Source organism: Camellia sinensis, chromosome 3 (genome assembly GCF_055761805.1).
Source record: "Camellia sinensis isolate YWXY chromosome 3, ASM5576180v1, whole genome shotgun sequence".
Taxonomy (NCBI): domain Eukaryota; kingdom Viridiplantae; phylum Streptophyta; class Magnoliopsida; order Ericales; family Theaceae; genus Camellia; species Camellia sinensis.
Genome location: NC_138963.1, coordinates 96,265,148 through 96,288,829, shown reverse-complemented (window position 1 = coordinate 96,288,829; position 23,682 = coordinate 96,265,148). Strand labels below are relative to the sequence as shown.

The window sequence follows — 23,682 nt, the reverse complement described above, 5'->3', positions numbered from 1 at the left end:
AATCTCTATTAGGTTTTGGCTCACCCTATATGGAAAACAATTTTTAGGTACTGATGATATACCTCCATCAAGGACTTAGCTTGGGAGGATCGTGGAGTTGAAGGCTCATTTTTTATTTCTTGTTGTAATTATTTTGTACAAACCTTGGGTTTTAACTGTATTAAGTAGAACTCACTTTTGTTGTAACCAAGGATTGTCTTAGAAAGATATAGCCATTAGGGCATTAACTTATTTGTATGACCTTTTGCTTTTATTTACTCATATGTGGTATATGTTATAGATTCAGGATGTAGGATTTATAAATGTATACTTGCATATATCACTTTTTGTACGGTAAAATATGAATGAAAGGTTATTATTTCGCATATAATGTTATTATTGAATATCATGAGATGGATTGTTGTTATTATTATTTTGGGGCGTTCAGAAAGGATATATACTAAAATGAGATACTAACAAAATCTTCGGAGGGCTTACTCGGCATACCGCCTCACCGAAACTTGTTTCTTGTTTATAGGTATACGATGTGAAATAGATCATTCTCCTAGTGACAACGAGACGGAAATTCTGACTGACCATGTTTATATTTGAGAAAATTGTTGAAAAGTCCAATCTAAGCTGGGTATAAGGCATTAGATCTATTGAATATTTTTTGTTTTGAGAGATCTACCATTTGTGAAATAGTTTGGTAAGAAGTCCTTTTTGTTATTTTGGAGGACATTTTATTTCCTATTTTACCCCTTATCTATCTGTTGAATTTTTTGACTATCTGTTTAATTTTTTTGAATATTTGTTTAAATTTTTATCTATTTGTTTAAATTTGTATCTATCTATTCAATTTTTTCCTTATCTGTTGAAATGTATATCCAAATTTTATTATCTGTTCAATTTTTTCCCTTATCTATTTAAATATTTGTCCACATTTTATTATCTGTTCAATTTTTTTTCTTTATCTATTTAAATATATATCTATATATATATATATATATATAAAACCTTATATATGCTTAAATCTATCTGTAGAAAAATACCAAGATCCTAAAATCCTTTATTTGTGGAGACCATGACCTCTAATCTCATTCAAATTTGATTTAGATCTATCCAGATCTACCAATATCTCTCATCTATTCAAAGACCTCCTCAAATACCACATTTTCTCTTTTCTTCATTTCCTCCTCCTCCGACAGTGGCGCTACATTTTTCGCCGCCATCACCTTCAACGACATCATCGTTTAGATCGCTAACACCTCATATCTAGGCAATGACGGTTCCAATTCCTCACTAATAGGAACCTCCGCCTTGTCAACGATTTATCTTCCTCATTCGTCGTCGTTGTCTGGAAATCCAACACTGCCAGTTATAGTATCTCATCCACTGTCCTTGACAACTTAGGTAAGTTCATCCTCCAAAACACCACTGTTTTAGCTTGGTCTACCTTCGATAACCTCACTAATATAGTTGACTGAGTTGTCGTAGTAGAAGATGGCATCAGACTCTAATGATGTAGGAGTCTTCATGGAAATGATGTTGTTTTCGAGCTCCATCGTCGCCGATCGAAGCACCGTGTTCGCTACAGGCCGCTGATGGTGAAGTTATTGGCCTTGGATCTGAACTAGGAGAGAGGTTGGTCGAGCAGGTCTTTGGCGACAATAGCGACAGACGATGATGAAGACTAATGATCTTAGACTCTAGGAGAGTAAGATTTGAGTGACTAGGTGGAGAAGATGATAATGAAATCCATCGGTGGATGAAGCCGATGGTGGAAGTGGCAACGACGACGGTGGTGGTAGAGAGAGAGAGAGAGAGAGAGAGAGAGAATGGATTTGATAAATATAATTTTGAACAAATAAAGAGAATGGTTCCAAACAAATAAGCCCGTAAATTTTTTAGGGTTGTTTGGTCATTTTGCAGAATGATGTTCTTCTGGACATACTATTTTAGCACTGAACCTTTGGATAAAGAAAATTCAAAATTAAATTTATTGCCCAAGCCCTGAGCGTAAGGAAAGATAGAAGAATTATTTTGAGAAACTATTAAATGAGGAACATGGAAGTACGACAATAGGGGAAGAAATAATCAGTAATACGATAAACCAAGACTATAGGTTCTATCGCAGGATTAGAAATTTTGAAGTGGAGATTGCACTTAAGAAGATGAAATCAAATAAGGCTTTAGGACCTGATGATATCCCTATTGAAGCTTGGAAGTGTTTGGGTAAAAAGGGAGTTGCTTGGTTGGCTAGGTTGTTTAGTAAAATTTTGTTGACTAGGAACATGCCAGATGAGTGGAGGAAGAGTATTTTAGTGCCAATCTATAAGAATAAAGGTGATGTCCAGAATTGTAACAACTATAGAGGAATTAAGCTAATGTGTCATATAATGAAAGTGTGGGAGAGGGTGATGGAACGTCGATTGCAAGACATAACAGAGGTGTCAGAGAATCAATTTGGGTTTATGCCTGGTAGGTCAACAATGGAAGCGATCTATCTTTTGAGGAGAGTAATAGAAAAGTATAAAGAAAAGAAAAGAGACATTCATATGGCGTTTATCGACCTTGAGAAAGCATATGACAGAGTGCCCCGAGATATAATATGGTGGGCGTTAGAGAAGAAAGGGGTGACAAAAGGCTACATTGACGTGATTAGAGACATGTATGAAGGGGTGGTGACCACTATTAGATCGCCAGCTGGAGAAACAAATGAATTTCCTATCACTGTAGAGTTACACCAAGGATCTACCTTAAGTCCTTATTTTTTTGCTTTAGTTATGGACGAGTTGACGATAAATATTCAGGATGACGTGCCATGGTGTATGCTTTTTGCAGACGATAGTGTGTTAGTGGATGAGACTAGAGAAGGAGTTAACACAAAGTTGGAGATCTGGAGAAAAGCTCTTGAATCTAAAGGATTTCGGATAAGCAGAACTAAGACAGAGTACATGGAGTGTAAATTTAGTAACAGTAACAATGAAAGCAGAGGAGAAGTGAAGATTGAGAACCAAGAACTGCCTAAGAGTGAACATTTTCGTTATTTAGGGTCAATTATCACAACAGCGGGAGAGATTGATACAGATGTGGCCCATAGGATTAAGGCGGGATGGTGTAAGTGGAGAAGTGCGTCTGGGGTATTGTGCGATAAACGAATACCTACTAGACTCAAAGGTAAGTTTTATAGAACGGCTATTAGACCAGCTATGTTGTATGGGACGGAGTGTTGGGCAACTAAGAAACAACATGTAGAAAAGATGAGTGTGACTGAGATGAGGATGCTAAGGTGGATGTGTGGTAAGACTAGACAGGACAGGATTAGGAATGAGTGTATTCGGGAATGGGTAGGAGTAGCACCGATAGAAGATAAGTTGAGAGAGAATCGTTTGAGATGGTTTGGTCATATTCAACGGAGACCAACAGAGGCAGTAGTGAAGAGATGCGATGCTGTAACGGTAGATGGAAGTGTTAGGGGACGAGGTAGGCCTAGATTAACGTTGACTAGCGTTATAAATAAAGATATGAATCTACTTAATTTGACCAATGAAATGGCCTTTGATAGGGCCGCGTGGAGAAGAATGATTCATGTAGCCGACCCCATTTGATGGGACTTAAGGTTTCGTTTGGTTTGGCCCAAGCCCTGAGCGCCCTTTATTTTTAAACAGGATAATTCTATTATACACACTCACATATCATATACATTTTTAATTATGTCATTTTCTTTTTTAATTGTAACAAATTTATTTCTTCAATTATAATTTTTTTTATATTTAATTATAATTTTTTTTAATTATGATTAAAAACCGCATGGACTTATGCTATTTTTTCAATATTTATAAAGAGCGTATGTTACGTGTCCCTTTTAAACACGAAAAATGATATAAGTCTCAAATTTTCTACTAAATGAATAATAAAATATCTCACATGGGTGTCGGGTCCACATTTTTGTGAATCCCACACCCATATAAAATATTTAGTAATTCATTTAGTAGAAATTTTATATTCCTAACATAATCCTTTAAACAAATCGAGTATTAAAAATATGTATGTTGTTTGAGAGTTCTAATGCAGCTCTAATAATGTAAAGAGTGCCCATGTGAAGGTAGGACTCACACTCCTCTATCTATCTATCTATCTATCTATCTATCTACTCTCTCGCTCTCTCTCTCTCTTCCACCTCACTAGAACTCCATGTATTATCTATCTATCTATACTATTATTAAAAACCAACAGGAACTTTGGTGTCCTGAAGCTTGGCTTAGAAATTTTTTTCTATTTATCCTAAAATGACCATAACTTCTTAAATAATTATATTATTTTTACACTAATATTAGTTTGTAGTTAAGGGTAACATGATAAATTCAAACTAATCAATTCCACTACCCCACGTTTCCGAATTGCATAACAATTCTAAATTAGTTTTAACATCTTCGAATTTTATTTTGAATGATTAAAACCTTAGGGGGACAAAAACATTATTAGAAATAACTTCTTCTCGATCTCTTCTTCTAGCCAGCTAGAGCACAACAACGAGACTCCTCTGAGAGGACGACGACACATAGAGAAGTGAGAACCTAGAGAGAGAAAATACTTACATACAGATATGTATATATATATATATATTTGTATTTATGTATATGTAGAGAGAGAGAGAGAGAGAGAGAGAGAGAGAGAGAGAGATCATTGGTTTATTGAGTGCTTCCGAATAAGTATCGTTGACAAAAACCCACCATCATCGACAAGTCTCTCAAAACTTTGGTAGGTGATGATATTGGGAAAGCTTATTGAAAATGGTTAGACTTGCACACCAAGGGTAAGTTATGGCATTAGTATATTGACTTTTGGAGGGTTGTTTGATTGGATTTTGTATAAATTAATTCTTTAATAGTTTTTATTTTTTTTGTTACGTTCATTGCAAAAATAAAATAAAAAAATGAAAAGAATTGTACAGACTTTTATATATATTATCTTTGTGAGTATATTTTTATTTTATTTGAGATAATGTAGAAGTGTATGAGAATGTGTGTATATATATCATATGAAATTAAAAAAAAAAATTATGCAATTGAATATATAAATTATAAAAAAAAATGAATGAGGATGTATTAAAATTTTTATCAATTGAAAGGTAATGTTCCTTACTTCAATTTTTATTCACTCAATTACATAATTTCTTTTTTTTTAAATTCATACACCACGTGTGTCTTAACTGCTAGTCACTATAAAAATATAGGATATGTTTGGTTTGGTTTTGAGAAAGTAGTTTTTAAAAATTGTTTTGGGGAGAAAGTTTAGAAATTTTTTTAATTTGTTTGATTAGATATTTTGAAAATAGTTTTGGAGTTTGAAATGATTTGATATTTTGTTATAATTAAATAGATGTGTGTGAGTGAAAAAGTGATTGAAAATGAGAGAGAAGAGAGAAAAAAATGATTGATTAATATATAAAAAAGAGAAAGTAATTTTAAAAATAATTTAAAAAAAATTACAAATCAAACAAGATTTTTTTAAAAAAAATTTCTCCAAATTACTCTACAAAGTCCAACCAAACCTATTTTAATCATTGATTTATAAAAAAAAATTAACATTACCCTCTAAACAAATCGAGTACTTGAGACGGAGGGAAAGCGGGGCCTGTATTGTACAGTGTCTGTCTTGGCCCTGGGGCACCGGTATCAGGTCCGCATCACATCAGTCTCTGCAACTCCATCGCGACGTTGGTTAACTTGCCGCCACCGTCAATGTCCTCGTTGCCGTCATCATCGACGATATACAACAGCGTATCGATCTCAATCTCCGACGAAGACAATCCCGTCCGAAATGCCAGACTCCAAGCCCTCAGGAGGCGCAAGGAACTGAGGAATCGACGCAAAAAGAGACACATCTTCTGGCGAGCCGTTACGAATTTTCTCCGGAAATGGTGGGAGATTCTGCTATTTCTTCTCGCCCTCGCATACCTCTTGTTCGAGGCCTCCGGAATCTTTTTCAAACCCCAACTTCCGCCATCGGATTTGGACCTGAACTCATCGAATCGGCTTGATCTACCTGCTCATGGCGGCAAAGGCGTCAAACAACGTAAGTCCATTTATGTTTTATCATGTTGTTTAAGATTCAGGGAAATGAGTAATACAATGTTGTTCGCTGTTTCTTGGATCATGAAGCCCTAACTGAGCATGTGTTTTAACTGTGGATTAGCTTAATTATTGCATGCATGTATGTATTGGGTTTTCATTTTTCATTTTTGTTAATAATAGTGATATGCTCTCGCTGTGATTTTAATTTTGAAAAATTAAAAATAAAATCTCTTTGCACAGTTGGAAGTTGGGTGTTTTCATTAATTGTCTGCAGAAAATATTTTTGGATAAAATTTTCTGATAAATAATCCACTTTTTAGAAAATACCAAAAAATACTTTTGAATTTTTAAAAACTGTTTTTGCACAAAAATAAAAACCATATGAAAACATGGAATGCAAAATTGAAAACGAGAATACAACCAAATAAGCCCATAATAATAGTTTTATTCTTGGATTTTTTCTATTTTTTCTTCTATATCTCAGCTTTTGATGGTATTTTAATGCTCAGCCTTTCATAGGCGGTTACTATTTTTGCTAGTGAAGTTGTTTTGGTCTTCCTTCAAAGGGCTCTACATCACAAGAGGCATTTTGTCCATTTTCATTTTGGCTCTCCACAAGTAGCTTGCATCCAATGCTAGGCAAAAGGTCTTCCTGCCATTTTGCCCATATTTGCTTGCTATCTCCCGTCTTTGCTTGCTGCATTTATGCTTGCTTCATATTTGTTGTTTCTTCTTTGCTCCAGCCCATTTGATCTTTTGAAAATATTACGGTTGAAAGAATATGATCATTTAAAAATATAATCAAGTAAAAATATTATTTAAAAAAATAATTTAATAATATATTTTAAAAAATAAATATTTGTAAATGCCTCGTCAGCAACCACGTCCACACTAGGTGCATATGCAACATGTCATAAAAAAGATTGTATTTTTTTATTTATGTTTATAGTATTTTTTTTAAAAAAAAATAAATTAGTTAAGTTAGTTTGATTGGTTATCTAAAATAAAGAGTATGATTGGAATGTACACTATCTAAACTAGTTAGGCAAAATAGAGATAGTACTTTTTTGTGTTCTTTTACAAGGCATTTTGCCTAGCAGCCTTGTGTGCTCATTACACCTCAAGCTATACCATCATGGGTAAAAATGTGTGTACCATATGCAAGTTGTGCCATTTGTGAGTTTACAAATGGCATAACTCAACATTATAGTCATAACTTTAAAAAAAAAGAAGAAGAAAGAGTTATAACCAAACACTACAAAAGGTATAACAAAGAACTCTTGGATTATAACAAAAATAATGTCATAATCAATATCACAATGAATTATAACTAACAACAAAATAGGTCCTAACCAAAGACACAAAAGTCGTAACTAAGGGTTCATAGCACACGCCCCAAAGGGAGTGTGTGTATCATAGAATTTCCCATACCACACCATTTGTTTTTATGACTGAAGTGCCTTTTTTTTATTTATTTATTTATAGTATTTTGGTTTTTTGACTAAAATATGAGGGGAATTTTTTTTTTGGGAAGTGTTTTGGAATGACTTTTTAACTTTTTACACAAAACATGCAAAAAGTAGAAAGAATGAGAATGAATCTTTGATTTTTTTTTATTTATCCTTTTAGCCTTTTTAATGACTTTTTAGCTTTTTACGTATAGTAGCCTATTGCCAAACACAAGCTAGAGACTCTTCTGAACTGTACTTGGATGTTTCTCACTGAACTGAACAAATAAAGTCAATTGTGCAATAAATAAATAAATAAAGTCAATAAAGGATCTCCATCACCTATACACCACCACTTTGGAACTACTTCTTCATAATTATAGATTTCTTCAAAATTTCAAATTAATAATTACATAATGACACAGAAGAAGTGTCGGACATGGGACCAAGGAGAGTCGGTCTCTAATGTGTCCGACATAGATACCTCATCTTGTTAGAAGTGCTCTTGCTTATTAGAGACCTATGAAGCATGGATACTTCGAAAAGCATGCCGTACTTGTATTGGGTACTTACCCGCGTATGATATCTCGTATGGTACTTCTGCATATATACCGGGTACACGAAACACGTACTCAATTGTTTTTTTAAAAATTTTTGACATATCCCGACGTACCTAATATATACTCAAGCCGTACTGTACCTCAGTTGAAACAATATTTTCTTCTACTACAAGAATAAAACTCCTTTCACTAGACTTCTTTTTTATTTTTAGTTTTATAATTAGCATGATTTTAAAATTAAACTATGGTTTGTAAGTTATTTAATATATTGATATTTAATTTTGATTTATATCTTTACTTTTGGCATTAAATGTTAATTATAAGTTAGATCTTAACAAATTAAACCATTTAATTAATTTTTTGCATTACTCTAAATTAAAAATAAATATTTCTTTACAAGCATACCAAGCTATATCCGTACCATATTTTTTTTTAATTTTACTGTATCGACGTACCCGTATCATACCAGTACCAGTACTTTACTCGTTCCCATGCTTCATAGTTAGAGACCTATTTACATAATCCACTCATGATCAGTTTCTTATATTTTGTTTGAATAAATATTTGGTTTGTATGCTATGATTACAGCTATGCAACTTCTTTGGGCTGTTTTTTGGAGCACAAAACTAAATGGTTGTAGAACCATCACTTGAAAGTCATCTATTGTATTAAATGTATATCCTAAGGTTCCATCGTTAGCTGATAACTACCTAATTTAAACATTTGTAGCATTTTACTTAAATTTGTCTTGGATCTTAAGCATGTATCGTTCTCGACATGCAGTTTGTTTTTGACATCCAATGATGTGTTATATTGCTTTAGTTTTTATATTTTATTATTATTGGTTTGGCTTGTGTTGTCAATGTTTAAAACGGTACCATGCGTGTGAAATTTAAATAATTCTATCAGGTTGCTTGAAGTTATTGCCTCCTGAAGAACTTGAAGGTCTGGATCTTCCTCCTGTTGGAGACCCCATTTTGCCTGTTAAAAGAATTGTATATTTGTTGGATACTGATAGGTCTCATGATGATGCAAGCAGCACCACCCTGCAACGGCCTCATACGGAAGTTACGAGGTTTAACTTGTTCACTGGATACCAAACAGTTAAGGAGAGAGATGAAAGTTATAAGGTTAATATTTTATTTTGATATCTTGAAGCTGAATAATTAAGATGCAGTTGTAAACTCATAACTGTCACGAGTTTGACTTCTCTAAAATCTACCCTGCACTTCTGCAGGCTTTTCTTTTGGACCTATTGCATAAGGAGAAATCCATTCTGAATTTTAGTAATTCACTAGTTGTTGACCTTTTCCCACTTCACGTAGTTTTTTTTTTTTTTTTTTCATTTTATTGTATTGGTTATCGTTCACAATGAATGTTTCAGGTAAATGAAACTGCTGTAGTGCATTGTGGTTTCTACAGTGAAAATGGAGGATTTAAGGTTTCAGATGTGGACAAAAGTTTCATGCAAACATGTGAAGTTGTGGTGTCCACTTGTACATTTGGTGGGGGAGATGATCTATATCAACCTATTGGAATGTCAGAGGCATCACTTAAAAAGGTCTGTTAAATAAGAAATTCCAAATATATTGGATTTTGTTGTGCTTAGTTCATTTTATAGTATTATTTGTATTGCAGGTTTGCTATGTGGCATTTTGGGATGAAATCACTCTTCAAACTCAGGAGTTGGAGGAACACAGAATCGATGAGAACCATATGATTGGTCGATGGAGAGTAGTGGTTGTCAGGGAGCTACCTTTTGTGGACCAACGTTTGAATGGTAAAATTCCAAAGGTAATGTAAGCTGCCAATTTTTAAATTACTATATATATGCCTGTGGGATTTATATCTAAGCATAATTTCTTCACATTTTCTGTGACTTGAAGAATATTGAAATTGTGGTGATATTCATGTTGTGTGCTATAATAAGCTCCTCATATACTATATTCTCTGGTTCTAGTGATTGGAGTGACTAAATTTCCATCAAATTGTCAGGAAAACAGACTTAGCTCACTGTGTTTAATCTATTGCGAAAATATTAGCTCTCTTTCTCTTGCTTCCTCCTCTAGGAACTCCCTTGCCAAATCTAGCAAACATACATTACTTTCTCACTAACAAGGAATACTCCCATAACAACTAAATTGATAAGTAACTATTACTCAAGGGGTTAAAATGGTAAATTATGAATCACAATGAGGTCTGCACAGCCTTTTGATGATATTTGCTCTATTGTCTATGGTTTGATAAGATGCCTGTTTTCCTTATCTAGATTGTCCAAAATCAACGGAAATACCTTTAATATCATGTGGTTTGATAGAGGTTTCATGTTTCTCAAAACTACATTTTTAAGAGCTGCAATTTTTTATATACATATACTAAAATACTAAATAGAACTTTATTGTTGAGAAGAACATTAAATGGATCACATATTGGTCCACAAAAAATGTAATGAATGCCTGGTATTAAATCCAGTAATGGTGGGGTCCTCATTCAAAATAAATATCAGCCCGTGAATACACTTGTTGTGTTCTTAGCATTAGTGATCCTAAAAATTGCAACGAGAAAGGAGTTTTAAGAGAGTACTGTCTCAATTTTGGTTGGCTTTTTTACTCAATAGTTGCACAATTTCATTTTCTACTTCAATATTGTTAATTAATTTTTACATGCTTTGTGTCAATTGATCAGTTACCTGTATAAGAGTGAGTTGAATGCTTTAGTGTTGGAAAAGTTCCAAGCGGTGGTGGATCCAAAAAAATTACTGTTTGGCCTAAGATTTTGAATTTATTTATTTTCCATTTGCCCCTCTAAATTATATATGCCCCCTAAATTTGTTTTGTAGCCCATGTTCTTTATATTTTTCAACAAAAGCCCCACAGTTTACCCATTCAATTTTTATTTTACTGTAACATTTCTTGAGTTTATGTGATTTAATGTATCTTCTCTGCTTCGGTTAAGTTTTTTTTTTTGGCATTTAAGTGGAATGATTTTGCCCCCCTGTATGTGTTTGCGTGTGTGTAAGTTTATGTATGTGTGTAACTATGAATGCGTAGACACACTCATGCACATGTGCATATCCAACTCATCTCATTGCAACTAAGAAGCATGGACACTTCTAAGAAGGTGACGTATCCGTGTCGTGTCCGTGTCGGACACCGACACTCTTTGGACACTCTTAGGACACGTGTCCAATACTCTTCAAAACGTGTCCTATTTTTTAAATATTTTTAAAGACCCGGACGCTCTTTGGACACTTGGAGGACACACGTGTCAATTGTTTAAACACGTGTCTATTAATTATACATATGTGAAACTAATTATAAGTTTGAACAAAACGACTTAAGATACAATAATAAAACAAAAACCATATAAATTTATAGGAAATAGTGTTATATTGCATTTTTTATTATCTTTGAATGATATATTCATATATATAATATATAATAAATATATAAAATTATATATTTCATGCGTGTCCTCCACGTGTCGTGTCCTGCATTTTTTTAAAATTAACGTGTCGGCGTGTCCGTGTCGTATTCGTGTCGTGTCCGTGTCCGTGCTTCTTAGTATTGCAATTGTGTTTTAAGAGTTCTCCTGAAAGTGAACATCCAAAAGTCTCCCAGGAGAATTCTGGTTTATAGAAATGTCTCAAGCTGTGGGTGGCATTGTTAGATGGTGATGTTAGACATGATTAGAACTTCAAGGTTTTCAGTTGGATTTAAATTTTTTATTTAATTATTTAATTATTTTTGTGGCTGAACAGAGTACTATTTGAACTACAAAACATGGAAAGATAAAAGAAAAAAGACAAAAGAAAGAAACAAAAAAAATTGAGCTCCTCACTTCAAGTCTGAATAGACCCGGAGAAATTGTTGATGAGGATTATGTCTCCCCCTTTTACTTTCTTTTTTGAACCCATAACAAGAACTTTTGAAGACTATATATATATAAATTATTAACAACATAGCTCCAGCTGTTTGTTGGAAAGACCAATTTCTTTTATCAAGACTTGACTGAGCATGAGTTTATATTGGCTCCATTCCTAGATAAACAAGGAAAATGCACTCTCCAAATGCTTGACCTTTTGGGTGTGAGGTACATAAATACTCTTGGTAGAGGACAAGTATCAGATTATTGTGGCGGAACAGCTATTTGCACTACCTGGTTTGTATGGCTAGATTAAACATTGAATGTTATTTCAGTTAAATGGAGTTGAAGTTATGAGGAGGTGGTAAAGTTTTAGTGAATATATCCTTGTCCAAAAACTCAGATGGAAAAACAATCCTTGTCAAATTTTATATACAGTCACAGCGAGCGTTTGCTTGATTTGCTTTCTTATTTGTGCTTTTCTTAGATGCTAGGGCATAGACTATTTCCTCGAGCGAGATATTCAATTTGGGTGGACTCAAAGTCACAATTTCGGAGAGATCCTCTGGGTGTTCTGGAAGCATTTCTTTGGCGCACAAACTCCTCACTTGCAATATCAGAGCACGGAGCTCGAAGTAGTGTCTATGATGAGGCAAAGGCTGTTGTCAAGAAAAACAAAGCCACCCCTGAAGAGGTTGAAGTGCAGTTGACACATTATCGCCAGGATGGATTTCCTGAGGACAAAAGGTTTAATGGAAAGAAAGGTATGGTTTTATACTGACTCTTGTTCTTTGATGGTAGTATGCGATGAGAAAACAAGAAGGAATATTGATGCATTATGAATGTAATTTGTTGTCAGTACTTGATGCAATATTGATGCATTACACTGGTTGTAATGATCAACATTCAGCCCATTGCAGGACATTTCTGTTTGTTAGATTAGTATGCCAATGCTTTCATCTTCTGGGAACTGGAAACTATGTGGCTAATCAAATTGCCCCTTTGTTATCTATGAGAAGCAACATATGAATGACCTATGAAGCACGGGCACCTCTCCATAGGTCATGTATAGGTGTCTGACATGTGTCGGACACGAACACATATGCCGGACACGTTTCAGACACAATGGAAAGAGTTGGATATGTTGGGACACTTTAGACACACTTTGGAAATGCCAATGACACTTTGAGGACTATTTTTTTCAAAAAGAAAAAAATTTTAATTTTAATTTTTTTTTTACTAACTCGTTTGGCAAGAGGCTATTTTAGCCAATTAGCCAAAAAGTTACTAAATTAGCCAAAAAGCCAACAACCCATACCAAAAAGTCAAAGATTCTCTTTTCTCTCTACTTTTTGCACATCTTTTCGTAATTAGCCAAAAAGTCATCCCAAACATACAAGTTTTTTTTACCTACCTTTTTAGCCAAATAGCCAAAAAGTTACTAAATTAGCCTGTTCCCAAACAGCATATCTAAATTTGATAAAATTAAAATATTTGACATAAAATATATATTAAATATTTAAAAATATGACATAATAAATAAATATATATATATATATATATATAATTATATGTTTTGAGCATGTCTCCCATGTGTCATATCCTACATTTTTTGAAAATTTGCGTGTCTGTGTCTTGTTACGTGTCCATATCCGTGCTTCTTAGTGAATGACACAGTGAATAAATAAAAGAGACAAAATTGAGTGGGACAAGTTATCTAACTAATGCACCCTTGTTTATGAAATCTTGATCATGAGTTTTTTTTGTCTGCTAATCTTGATCAATAGTTGAATGTACTGGAGTTTAATTTTTGCAGCTTTAGCTGAGGCTTCTGTCATTGTGAGGGAACACACGCCATTGACAAATCTTTTGATGTGCCTCTGGTTCAATGAGGTAGTTCGATTCACTTCACGTGACCAGCTCAGTTTCCCCTATGTGCTGTGGAGGCTGAGAGTGCTTAGGAATATCAACATGTTCCCTGTCTGTACTCGTAAGGCTCTTGTGAACAGTATGGGCCATAAGCGCAAGGCTAAACCTCTAATCAGTTGATATTCTTTAGTGATCAGGTAATTTCAACTCTCATATATTAATATTTATTGTCTCCATTCTTTTGATCAGCGTGTGGGAAATGTGATCTTGAGTTCAGGAAAATTGATGAGCTCTGCCAGGTTTATTGTTTGTCTTGTCTTTTCATTTGTGCATATCTTATAGTTTATTTCCTGCATCCTGTAATAACAAAGAAGAAGAAGAAAGAAAAAAATCTTTTGTTTTGGCAATTATGACTACATTGCATCCAGGTCCAGTGATAGCAGGTATCCAAAGCAATTTATCTGTTAAACCCTTTCCTCTATCCGTTGCTTTTGCTCACATGATTGTTTACTTGGTAGAAGCAGGTATGCAAATCAATGCAATTTGTGCAAATAATGCCAAAAGTGGGTTGGTATCTAATAGGGACTAAACTGGGTTTTTTATTTTATTTTATTTTGTTTGATAACAAATCAATCCATTTCTGCATGACCATTTTATTTACTCATCTTCTCCATTTAAAGAATTATATGCAACTGCATGATAGAGTGAGGTGCAAGTTTAACCAGGAAAGAAATTGCTTTGAACACCCAGCATATGAAAATAGTGGATCAAACTCCGCAGTTTCCTGCTTGGACCTGAAGTCTTGTTGGTGTCAATAAGCATCTCTTTTTTGCCATAACTAAAATCTTTCCTCTCAGACTTAGCTGGGAACGTCAGCCAGTTGGGTATCCATGCAATATCTCAGTCAAAGCTTGTACTCCCTATGCCCCATTTTGATAGTCCCTTTTGAAAAATTTCAACTATAAGGGGACAAGTAATTGTTACACTTGAATTCAAATTTTAAAGCATTAATTCTAAAAATACCCTTCTCTTCTTGTTTTAAAATTTATTTATAATTATTTATAAGCAACAATTTTGGAAACTTCTAAATTTAAAATTTTGACTTTTCAAAAGCGAACATACATTTTGGGATAACAAAAAAAATGAGGTAATGGACTAATAAAATGGGACTGAGGGAGTAGTATTTTACCCAGTCGATGTTTTCCACCAAACAACTTATGGAACTGATGTATACGCGACTGATATTTTTCATGGAACTGATGCAAGAAAGCTGCACTTGAGGAGTTGGCGATGCAATTGGACTAATTGATGATGATTGTTGTACTGACAGTATTTTGTAGTTCTGAGTACTGCAATAATAAGTGGCAAAGATACCGACACATGACATGACACTAACAAGACAGAGAAATGCTGACATGTTGATTTTCAAAAAATACATAACACATCACGCTTGGAAAATATTTAAATTTTAATTTTTTTACTAATTTATTATATGTGATGTTTATGAATAATTAATTTAATGATAATGAAAACTATGCATCATAACACTAATTACATTAAAAAGTAATATATTTTATAAATTAAAAATCAAGATATCATTCATGTAATAATTACATTAAAATAATGCAAAAATAATTATAAAACATTATGATACACATGATATATTTGTCTTATAAATGTTTCAAATATATTTAGAGTACATAAGTTGTGTTATGAAGAATGCAACATTATTATTATAAAGGGATTCATCACATAAGACATGTTCCGAGAATTGAAAAAATGTTACCAAAGTGTCTGCGAAGTATCGGAAAGTGTCTGATATTATGAATTTGATTTTTTAATAAAGTCACTTTTAGTGTCAAAAACATTTTTAGAAGTGTTTGAAGAGCGTTCGTATTTGTGATACTTAATTCTGTGCAAGTCCTTAATATCTTATACTTTGGGCAATGTGACAAACAATGTATATTTTGTATTGATCAGAGATAGGGGACATGAAGAGAAATGGCTTCCTCATCTTGCATCGACAGTGAAATGACAAAAACTAGCCCTGCACGGAGAGCCAGCAAACTCAGTCTTCCATGTGGTTCTTACTAGCACTTGACGATTTACGTGTAAGCTTTACAAAACATTAGTATCGAATGCCTATACCAAAAATCACCAGAACTTTTCGATCACAATCCGTTTGGAGGAACTTATAGCCTTGTGCCTACTGATTGTGGATTTGGGAAGGTTTGGGACTGATTCTTTTAGAAACAAATTATTTTAGTTTTTTTTTAGTTTTTTATAAAAAGACGTACAAAAAAGTGAAAAGGATGGTATAACATTTTATAATAATTTTTTAATTTTTTAATTAAAATATGTCGTTCCCAATCGAACAAGGCTATAACTTCTTCCAAATGGATTGTGATCAACAAGTTCTGGTGACGTCCATCACTAATAATCGATCACTGTTGGAGTGGGGTTCATAGCTCGATATTTCAGTCAAATTCAAAACAAGAGTCAGACTCTACATTTCTCTTGATCTCCCTCGTGTAGGTGAGTTTTATTAATCTGTTACAAAGCATTGATTTGAAATTTGTCATGCCATAAACTTATTTATTTATTTTATCTCTTTGAAGATGTAATTTTACTCTATTGTTTTTTATCATTGGCCTACATGCACGTGCCTTCGGAAAGTTCGCTCCTGTGTCTTCTTCTGGACAATCTCTCTCTCTCTCTCTCTCTCTATATATATATATATATATGTGTGTGAACAAGGTAGGTAGGTTTATCTGCTCGCAAGTAGTGATGAGTGAGAAATGCATGGGTGCAACAGTGTTCTAGGCAAACAAAGATTCGATATGGCAAAGTGATTAAAGAAAGAAAAGTCCTCTTAAAACTTTAGGGACTGCGAATGAGGTTTTAAAAACCTTATATAATTGTTGGCAATAGAATAGATAAATGACTCTGCCATGAATTTAGTGGTTGTTTGGAATGTTCTAAATAAGTGTATTTTTTGACTTTTTATGAAATATGGATTGGGTTTGACGTGATGTGGTAGAAATGTGATGTGATTTAAATAAGATAATGTGACTTAAATGAAATAATGCCTTGCATTCCAGTGAGCTATGGTATAGAATTCAATTATGATGGTTCTTTTTTGATCTTTACGAAGAAAAATGAACAACCAAAGTAACGGATAAAAGTATTAGTCTGTAATGTGAACCATATATTGATATTTTTGAATAGTTTTAAAAATATTAACTAGTGTACTAATTAATTGTGGGTTTTAACATTCTGTTCATTTGGGTAAAAAATATTTTTTAATAGAAAATATTTTTCTATGATTGGTGTTGGTGTAGGTGGAACGAAGGTAGAGGTAGTGACATGGTATAGTGGCGATGGCGGTGATGATAGTGGCAGCGGTGTTGGTGGTGTGGTGGTGCGGGTGAGAGTCGTGGTGATAGTAGTAGTGTGATGATATTGATAAAATTGTTGTTTGGGATGACCTAAATAAATGTATTTTTTGTCTTTTTACGAAAAGATGTGCAGAAAAGTAGAGAGGTGATGTGATAGAAAAAAGATAAAAAGATGAATTATTTTGGTGTTGCCAAACGTGGCCTTAATTCCAAAAACATCTTTTGCTTTTTACATGTGTAAAATATTTTTTGCCTATATAAGCTTGTTTTTTTGTTAACTATGAAAAATATTTTTTGTTGATTTTTGTTTTTTATTATACCAAATATCAAAAAATAAGAAACATATTTTTTTTAAAATATTTTTTGCTCAAACAAATAGAGCCTAACACTCGGAAAAAATTTCGGTGTGCAATGTAAGACATGCAATTTTATCACAAAATTATATAAGTTTTTACGAAATTGCATAAGTAATTTCATAAAAATGAATAACTTGAATATAAATTCATGTAAATTCTTAAGTTTTCACAAATTTACGTGAATTTCTGTTCAACTTATGTATTTTTATGAGATCATTTATATAAATTTGTGAAAACTTACGTAATTTTGTGATAAGATTATATATGATGTACATTATATACCGAGACATTTTCCCACACACGTAACATGGATCTCACCTAATATTATATCTAATTGGTATATTAGTTAATGTACTAGTTACTATTCCTAATATTATTTTAATTTTTTAGGTAAAATTTTTAGGTTATGATTTTGAAAAAATTACAAATCAAGCTAAATTTTAAAAAATAATTACAAATACATGGAAAAATTTATAATTTTAATAATTAAAATTTATAAACTTCATCATTAATTTGATATATGTATATATATATTATATTAAGAATAATGCTATATATACTAATTAGTGTACTAATTGAGGATGTGATATAATTTAAGAAATTTTTAGTATTTATAATATGATTAATGAGTGAGGTCAATAATAATATCATAATTAGTGTTGGTATATTAATCAGTACATTAATTGATGTATATAGGACTATCGGTATTTTAATCTTTCAACTGATATCCTATAATTTTTGGGGTAAAATTTTGAGGCGTGGACTGTCAGTGCTTCTATGGCAAGAAGAAACTAATGCCGAATCCAAGCAATGTCAAAGAGTAGTGTCCTCTGACAGAAATATTGTATGCTGCAATTTACATATTAGCAAGTTATTGTTTGACCTTTTAATGATTTTTGTAAAGTAGAAATATGGCTTTGGCATTTGTGATTGAATATGATATCACAGGAGAGAGAGAGCCAAGCATGACCCATTTAGTTATGGGTAAATTACTAATAAGGCTTAATAGTTAGATTTAATTCTCATCAAATTTTATTGAAAATAAGTTTTGGTAAAATTATCGTTAAAAATAATTTTTTTGTGATAATTTTTTATATATGTCGCTAAAAATTGACAATTATTGATTTTTTTGGTCATAATTTTTATAAATTATCGTTAAAATTTATAATTAATAATTTTTTTTTATGACATTTTTTTTACAGGACGTATCAAACAATAAGTCCACTTATTAAGATTTACACATAAATATCTTTCTAATTATTTATTTATTTATTTTTGATGACCTAAGAAACTCTAAGGTCAGATCATTTACGATCCGATTTTATAAGTCAACTCAGAAGAGAATGTGCCTGTTTGGTGCAGCTTAAAAGCTGCTTATTTCAGCTTTCAGCTTAATTTAAGCTATTTTGATGTGTTTGGTTTAGCTTATAGCTTGTAACTTATAGCTTTTTAGAAGTCAGAAATCAGCTTATTCTTCGAGTGTGGCAGGAGATGCTTAATTTATAAGTCAGAAATCAGCTTATGTTCATAGTGATAAGCTATAAGCTGTTTGGGCATAAGCTATAAGAACTTTCCCACAGCTCTACCAAACAGGGCCAATATCAAGAAACCTACCTCTCACATCTCAATTTCAGTCAAGTGTCAGAAGCTTGACCTTTTTTAGATCCGGCTTATATGTACTAATCTAATAATCTGCAGCACTAATTCTAATGGGCATTGAAGTTAGTTTCCTACTATTTAATTAAACAAAAATACATATATTCTATTATTAACGCAACTCGAAGTTATTAATAATATAATGGGGTCTGCAAGCATGTCTGTCAGTCTCCTTTGAAAATCGGATACTTGACTTGTCAAATTTTTTTTTTCTTCTCTCTGAAGAAAACATTGTTTTGTTTGATTCTTGTTTAATCTAAATCTTTTAATACATTGAAATCGGCACGCAAAAACTAGCCACACCCGATTATTTGAATTTAATGAATATAAGAAGGGTTGGGTTATTTTTAAGTTCAAATTTAAATTTGAGTGAATTGTTCGTATCATAAGTCTATTTTGATTATTTGAATTTTTTATTTTATAGAATACCCTTTATATGTTATTCATGATTTTTTTTTTTTTGGATTAATCTGACAATCGTAGTATTTTGTTTAATAATATTCGTCTTCAAAAAATTTGATACGTTTATTTTCAAAAAATAGACTATCTATTTTATTAGAAATAATTGTGGCTCATGAAATGTTATGATTATTGAATTAATTTAATATTCTTCTAAACACGGAAGGTTGTACAAAATAAACAACTCAATTTATTGAAAAGAAATTTGTGGTGGGCCATAGTCTTGAACAATTTTATCAAATTTATATTTGAATTTGAAAAAAGTCCAACTCTTTGTAGATACAAGAGATTGAATAAATTCATTAGACTTTCCTTAAATTAGTTGCGATGCCTAATTTTGAATCTTCTCGTTATAATGTGTATATATATATATATGTATATATTTCTTTTTTAACTAATTGTTAAAAAATAGCTATATTTTGTAGTATAATTTTAAGGAAAAATTAGTCTAAGGTCTCTCTCGCATATTTAGTAATGCAAGAGATCCACAATATTATTTTATTATATCTAAGGTCCTTAACCTCCACACTCATATATACTATAGAGAAATTTCCAAATCAATCCCAGCACTCTCTTTCTCTCTCTCTCTCCCCGATCTCACCACCAGTGTAGTACAACAAGTTCAAGCATCTTCTGGTACAAAGAGCTTTGCTAGCCCCAAGCTCCAATGCAAAACCACACCATGAGGACTTCGAGGTTCGAACCCATCTTCTACGAGATCTCTATTTTCGATCCTGAAGAACAGTCTTCATCTCTCCAGAGTAAGAATTCTATAATCTGAAAATGTGTTTGTATATATATGTGTGTGTGTGAATAGAAATTTGACTGGATTTTTGGTTTGTTTTTGCAGAATAGTTGTGGAGTGTGCTTGCAAAGCGTGAAGACAGGTCAATGAATGGCTATATACACAGTCGAATGCTCACATGGGTTTCACTTCCCTTGTATAGCGGTTCACGTTAGCACGAACGATAATCTGGTTTGCCTAGTCTGCAGCGCTACCTGGAAGAAATCCAAAGAAATTTGAATTTTCTCTGATTTATAAATGAACGTAGAGAAATTTGAAAATCCAGAGAAAATTGATCAAAATAAACCTAGAGAAATTTGAAAACCCAGAGAAAATTGGTTAAAATGAACTTAGAGAAATTTGAATTTTCTCTAGGTTTGAGTGAATTTCTCTGGCGGTGGAGAAGGGAATTTCTCTGGTTTTTAGAGAATTTTTCTGGGTTGAAGTGAAAGTCCAGAGAAACCAAAATTTCTTGAGTGAGATTTTCTCTGTGAAGTTGAATTTTCTCTAGATCAATTTGAGGGACCTTAGACATTATTAAAATATTGAATGTTCTTTATGCTATAAAATTTTAATAACAGGGACCTTAAAAAAAAAATTCCCTAATTTTAAAGGTTTGGTTTCATAACTTAGAATTCACTTTTCAGAAAATTGAAATATTTTGTTTTTCATATTTTTTTTTTGGTTTTATTGAATTTTTAAAAATATTTTAAGCAATTGTGAATACACTTAAAATGTATAATATTTGTGAAAAAAATCTATAAAAAATTCACTAAATTTCAAAAATATAAAAAAAAAATGAAAATTTAGTATATTTTTCGTATTCTTGTGTATTTATTAATTTTTAAAATATTTTTTTTACAAATATTTTACTTTTTAAATACATCTAAATAAGGTGCATTTAAAAAAATAAAAAAATTGCTTAAAATTTAAAAAATATTCACTAAAAAAAATACAAAAAATAAAAAACTCAATTTTTAGAAAATTGAATTCAAAAAATTGAAATCAAACACAGTGAATGATCTTCTTTGAGGTTTGATAAAATTAAAAGTCTCACAATTTTGATATAATTATACTAACATTTCTTTTAATAAAGCTAAAGACATTGAAACTAATATAGATGATACGAAGACACAAGATAAATAAGATAAAATATTCATTTTAATGTAAAAACAAAAAACAAAAAAAAAACAACAATTTTTTTTTATTTTTATTTTTTTCATTCATATGACTAAGGAATTAGGATGAAAAACTAAATGATAAGTGAATTAAATCTAAAGGGAGTTCAATGTAATTATGCTACATATATGGAGCTTACAATATTGGAAAATTCTATTTCCACACATTATTTCATTTCTTTCACAACTTTTCTCAATACACACACTAAATAAATTTAAATTACCAACTTTCACTCAATACATATCCTACCATATCAAAAATACCCTTACCATTTTCATCCTCCAAACCCTAACCCTAGCAAGCCACCACCGCTATTGCCACCGCCGTAATCACCTCTGTTTCTCCCAGCAACCTAAGCCCTAGCCAATTAAGTTTCGAGGAGTGGAACATCTATCAAACATGTTGGTCCACTACTATAAGATTACCCAAACATAGCACTGTTGGAGATATTATTAATGACCTTAAGACGAAGGTAAAACCTTCTGTTTCTGGTGGAACGTGTTTCGCATATTTTTGCATAGATATGCCTTTATTGATTGGATTACAATAATATTTTCTGACCTCTGTGCAAAAGTATACTTTTTCTTATATTTATAATTACATAAATTTGTTTGAAAATCTTTTAATTTTGCTCGCAGTTCATATACTCGTTTGCAGTTCATATACTCGGCCACAGATCGTGATGATGGAAACTAATGGTTTGAGAGAGTTAGAGTTAGGGTCTTGAGAAAGGGATATTTTGGTAATTTAATTTTAAGACAAAAATATAATTAAAAAAAAATCATTAAGTGTGTAGAAAGAGAGGAAGTAGTGTGTGAAAATAGAATTACCCTACAATATTTCCTCCAAACCTCAAGAGAAGTTAATGGGTAATTCTATTTACACATCCCACATCATCTCAATATGCACCACTTACTCAGTGCACACCAAACACAATTTTGATTTTATTATTTTTGCTTAGTGCACACCATTCATTTTCAAATATACCTTAAATATCCTCATCTTCTTCAACCACCCCACCAACCCTAATCCTAGCCACCGCCACTCGCTGTCGGCCGCCATCTCCTCTTCCTTCTTCTTCAGCGAATCTCTTCCTCATTCTTTTATCCATCACTTCTCCTACTTTATCATCACCAGCCTCACTCCTAAACCCTTTTCTACCCCATTCCTCCCTCCACCACCGGTTTAACCACCTCCACGCTATTGCCGCCGCAACCTCTCATCACATTCATCTCCTTCTCCTTCGCATTCTTCTTCTTCTTCTCTCTCTCTAGAAACTGCCAAACCCACTCTCACCATCGTAACCCTACATCTACAGTGATCTTCCTCAACCCATCGGAGAGGAGCTTCTTGTCGAAGGCAATTGTAGTGGTGAAGCTCGATTCAAAGCTTGAAATCCAAGATTGGAGCTTCAAATCTAGTTTGCACGTTCGGACTCCTGCAAACCCTAGATCTAGATTTGAAAACCATAAGATTTTCTCTCTCTCTCTTTCTCTCTCTCTGCGATGGAGAAAAGTAGGCAATGGCCAAGGTGGGGGGCTAGGTTGTTTGTTGGTCGGGAAGGGAGAAGGGTTTGCAGAGAGGAAAGTTGTCGCCGGCGAGGCAAAGAGGTTGTGGGGGTTACGATGGTGGGTGGGTTTTAGTGACAGTGGTCGGGGGTGAAAGTAGATAACGGAGACTAGTGGCAGGTGGTGGTGCCAAAAAGTGTTTACGGTTAGAATTATGTCCAAAATGGTAATTTGATAAAGGGATATAAGTTTAATAAAAATTTTTTATGGAAATGGTATGTACTGAGAAGTTTTGTGATGTGTAAATAAAATTACCTGAAGTTAATATAAAGTTAAAGTCATTTTCTAATACTATCTATGGGTTCAATAATAAAGTGAAAATATGGAATTTACAGTCGCTAAATTCTTTTGTTTCTTTGTCTCGATACATTTTCATTTGTACGGTCATATTTTGTAATTTCCATCTGATATTAATTGCTACGTGATTAGATTACATTTGTGTTAACGGTAGATAAAATTTTAAAAATAAATTGTTAACGCAA

The 23,682-nt window shown here is 32.7% G+C and overlaps 1 protein-coding gene across 5 annotated transcripts; it reads left to right on the top strand.

Moving 5' to 3' along the window:
- The first annotated feature begins 3,572 nt into the window (after positions 1 to 3,572).
- On the top strand, positions 3,573 to 17,476 carry LOC114256267 (putative hexosyltransferase MUCI70). 5 transcript variants are annotated; one of them, XR_003627128.2, is made up of 8 exons: positions 5,219 to 6,060; positions 8,977 to 9,197; positions 9,452 to 9,628; positions 9,706 to 9,861; positions 12,419 to 12,695; positions 13,748 to 13,997; positions 15,781 to 16,335; positions 17,142 to 17,476. XR_003627128.2 is itself a non-coding variant. In XM_028195887.2 (8 exons), exons 1-7 carry the CDS (start codon positions 5,727 to 5,729, stop codon positions 13,978 to 13,980), a joined length of 1,266 nt encoding a protein of 421 aa, XP_028051688.2. In that variant the 5' UTR covers positions 5,589 to 5,726; the 3' UTR covers positions 13,981 to 13,997; positions 15,781 to 16,475. The 5 variants fall into 5 exon arrangements, 4 of the variants coding, with proteins under 4 accessions (XP_028051687.2, XP_028051689.2, XP_028051688.2 ...); XM_028195887.2 differs by lacking the exon at positions 17,142 to 17,476 and having other exon boundaries at positions 5,589 to 6,060; positions 8,977 to 9,012; positions 9,107 to 9,197; positions 9,490 to 9,628; positions 15,781 to 16,475; XM_028195886.2 differs by lacking the exon at positions 17,142 to 17,476 and having other exon boundaries at positions 3,573 to 6,060; positions 15,781 to 16,475.
- The last annotated feature ends 6,206 nt before the right edge of the window (positions 17,477 to 23,682 follow it).

Excerpts from the sequence above, each read along its gene's own strand:
- LOC114256267 (XM_028195886.2), top strand. The coding sequence starts at position 5,727 with ATGTCCTCGTTGCCGTCATCATCGACGATATACAACAGCGTATCGATC. Across the intron at positions 6,061-8,976 it reads CGGCAAAGGCGTCAAACAAC|GTTGCTTGAAGTTATTGCCT; the intron begins GTAAGTCCATTT and ends TAATTCTATCAG. Across the intron at positions 9,198-9,451 it reads AGAGAGATGAAAGTTATAAG|GTAAATGAAACTGCTGTAGT; the intron begins GTTAATATTTTA and ends TGAATGTTTCAG.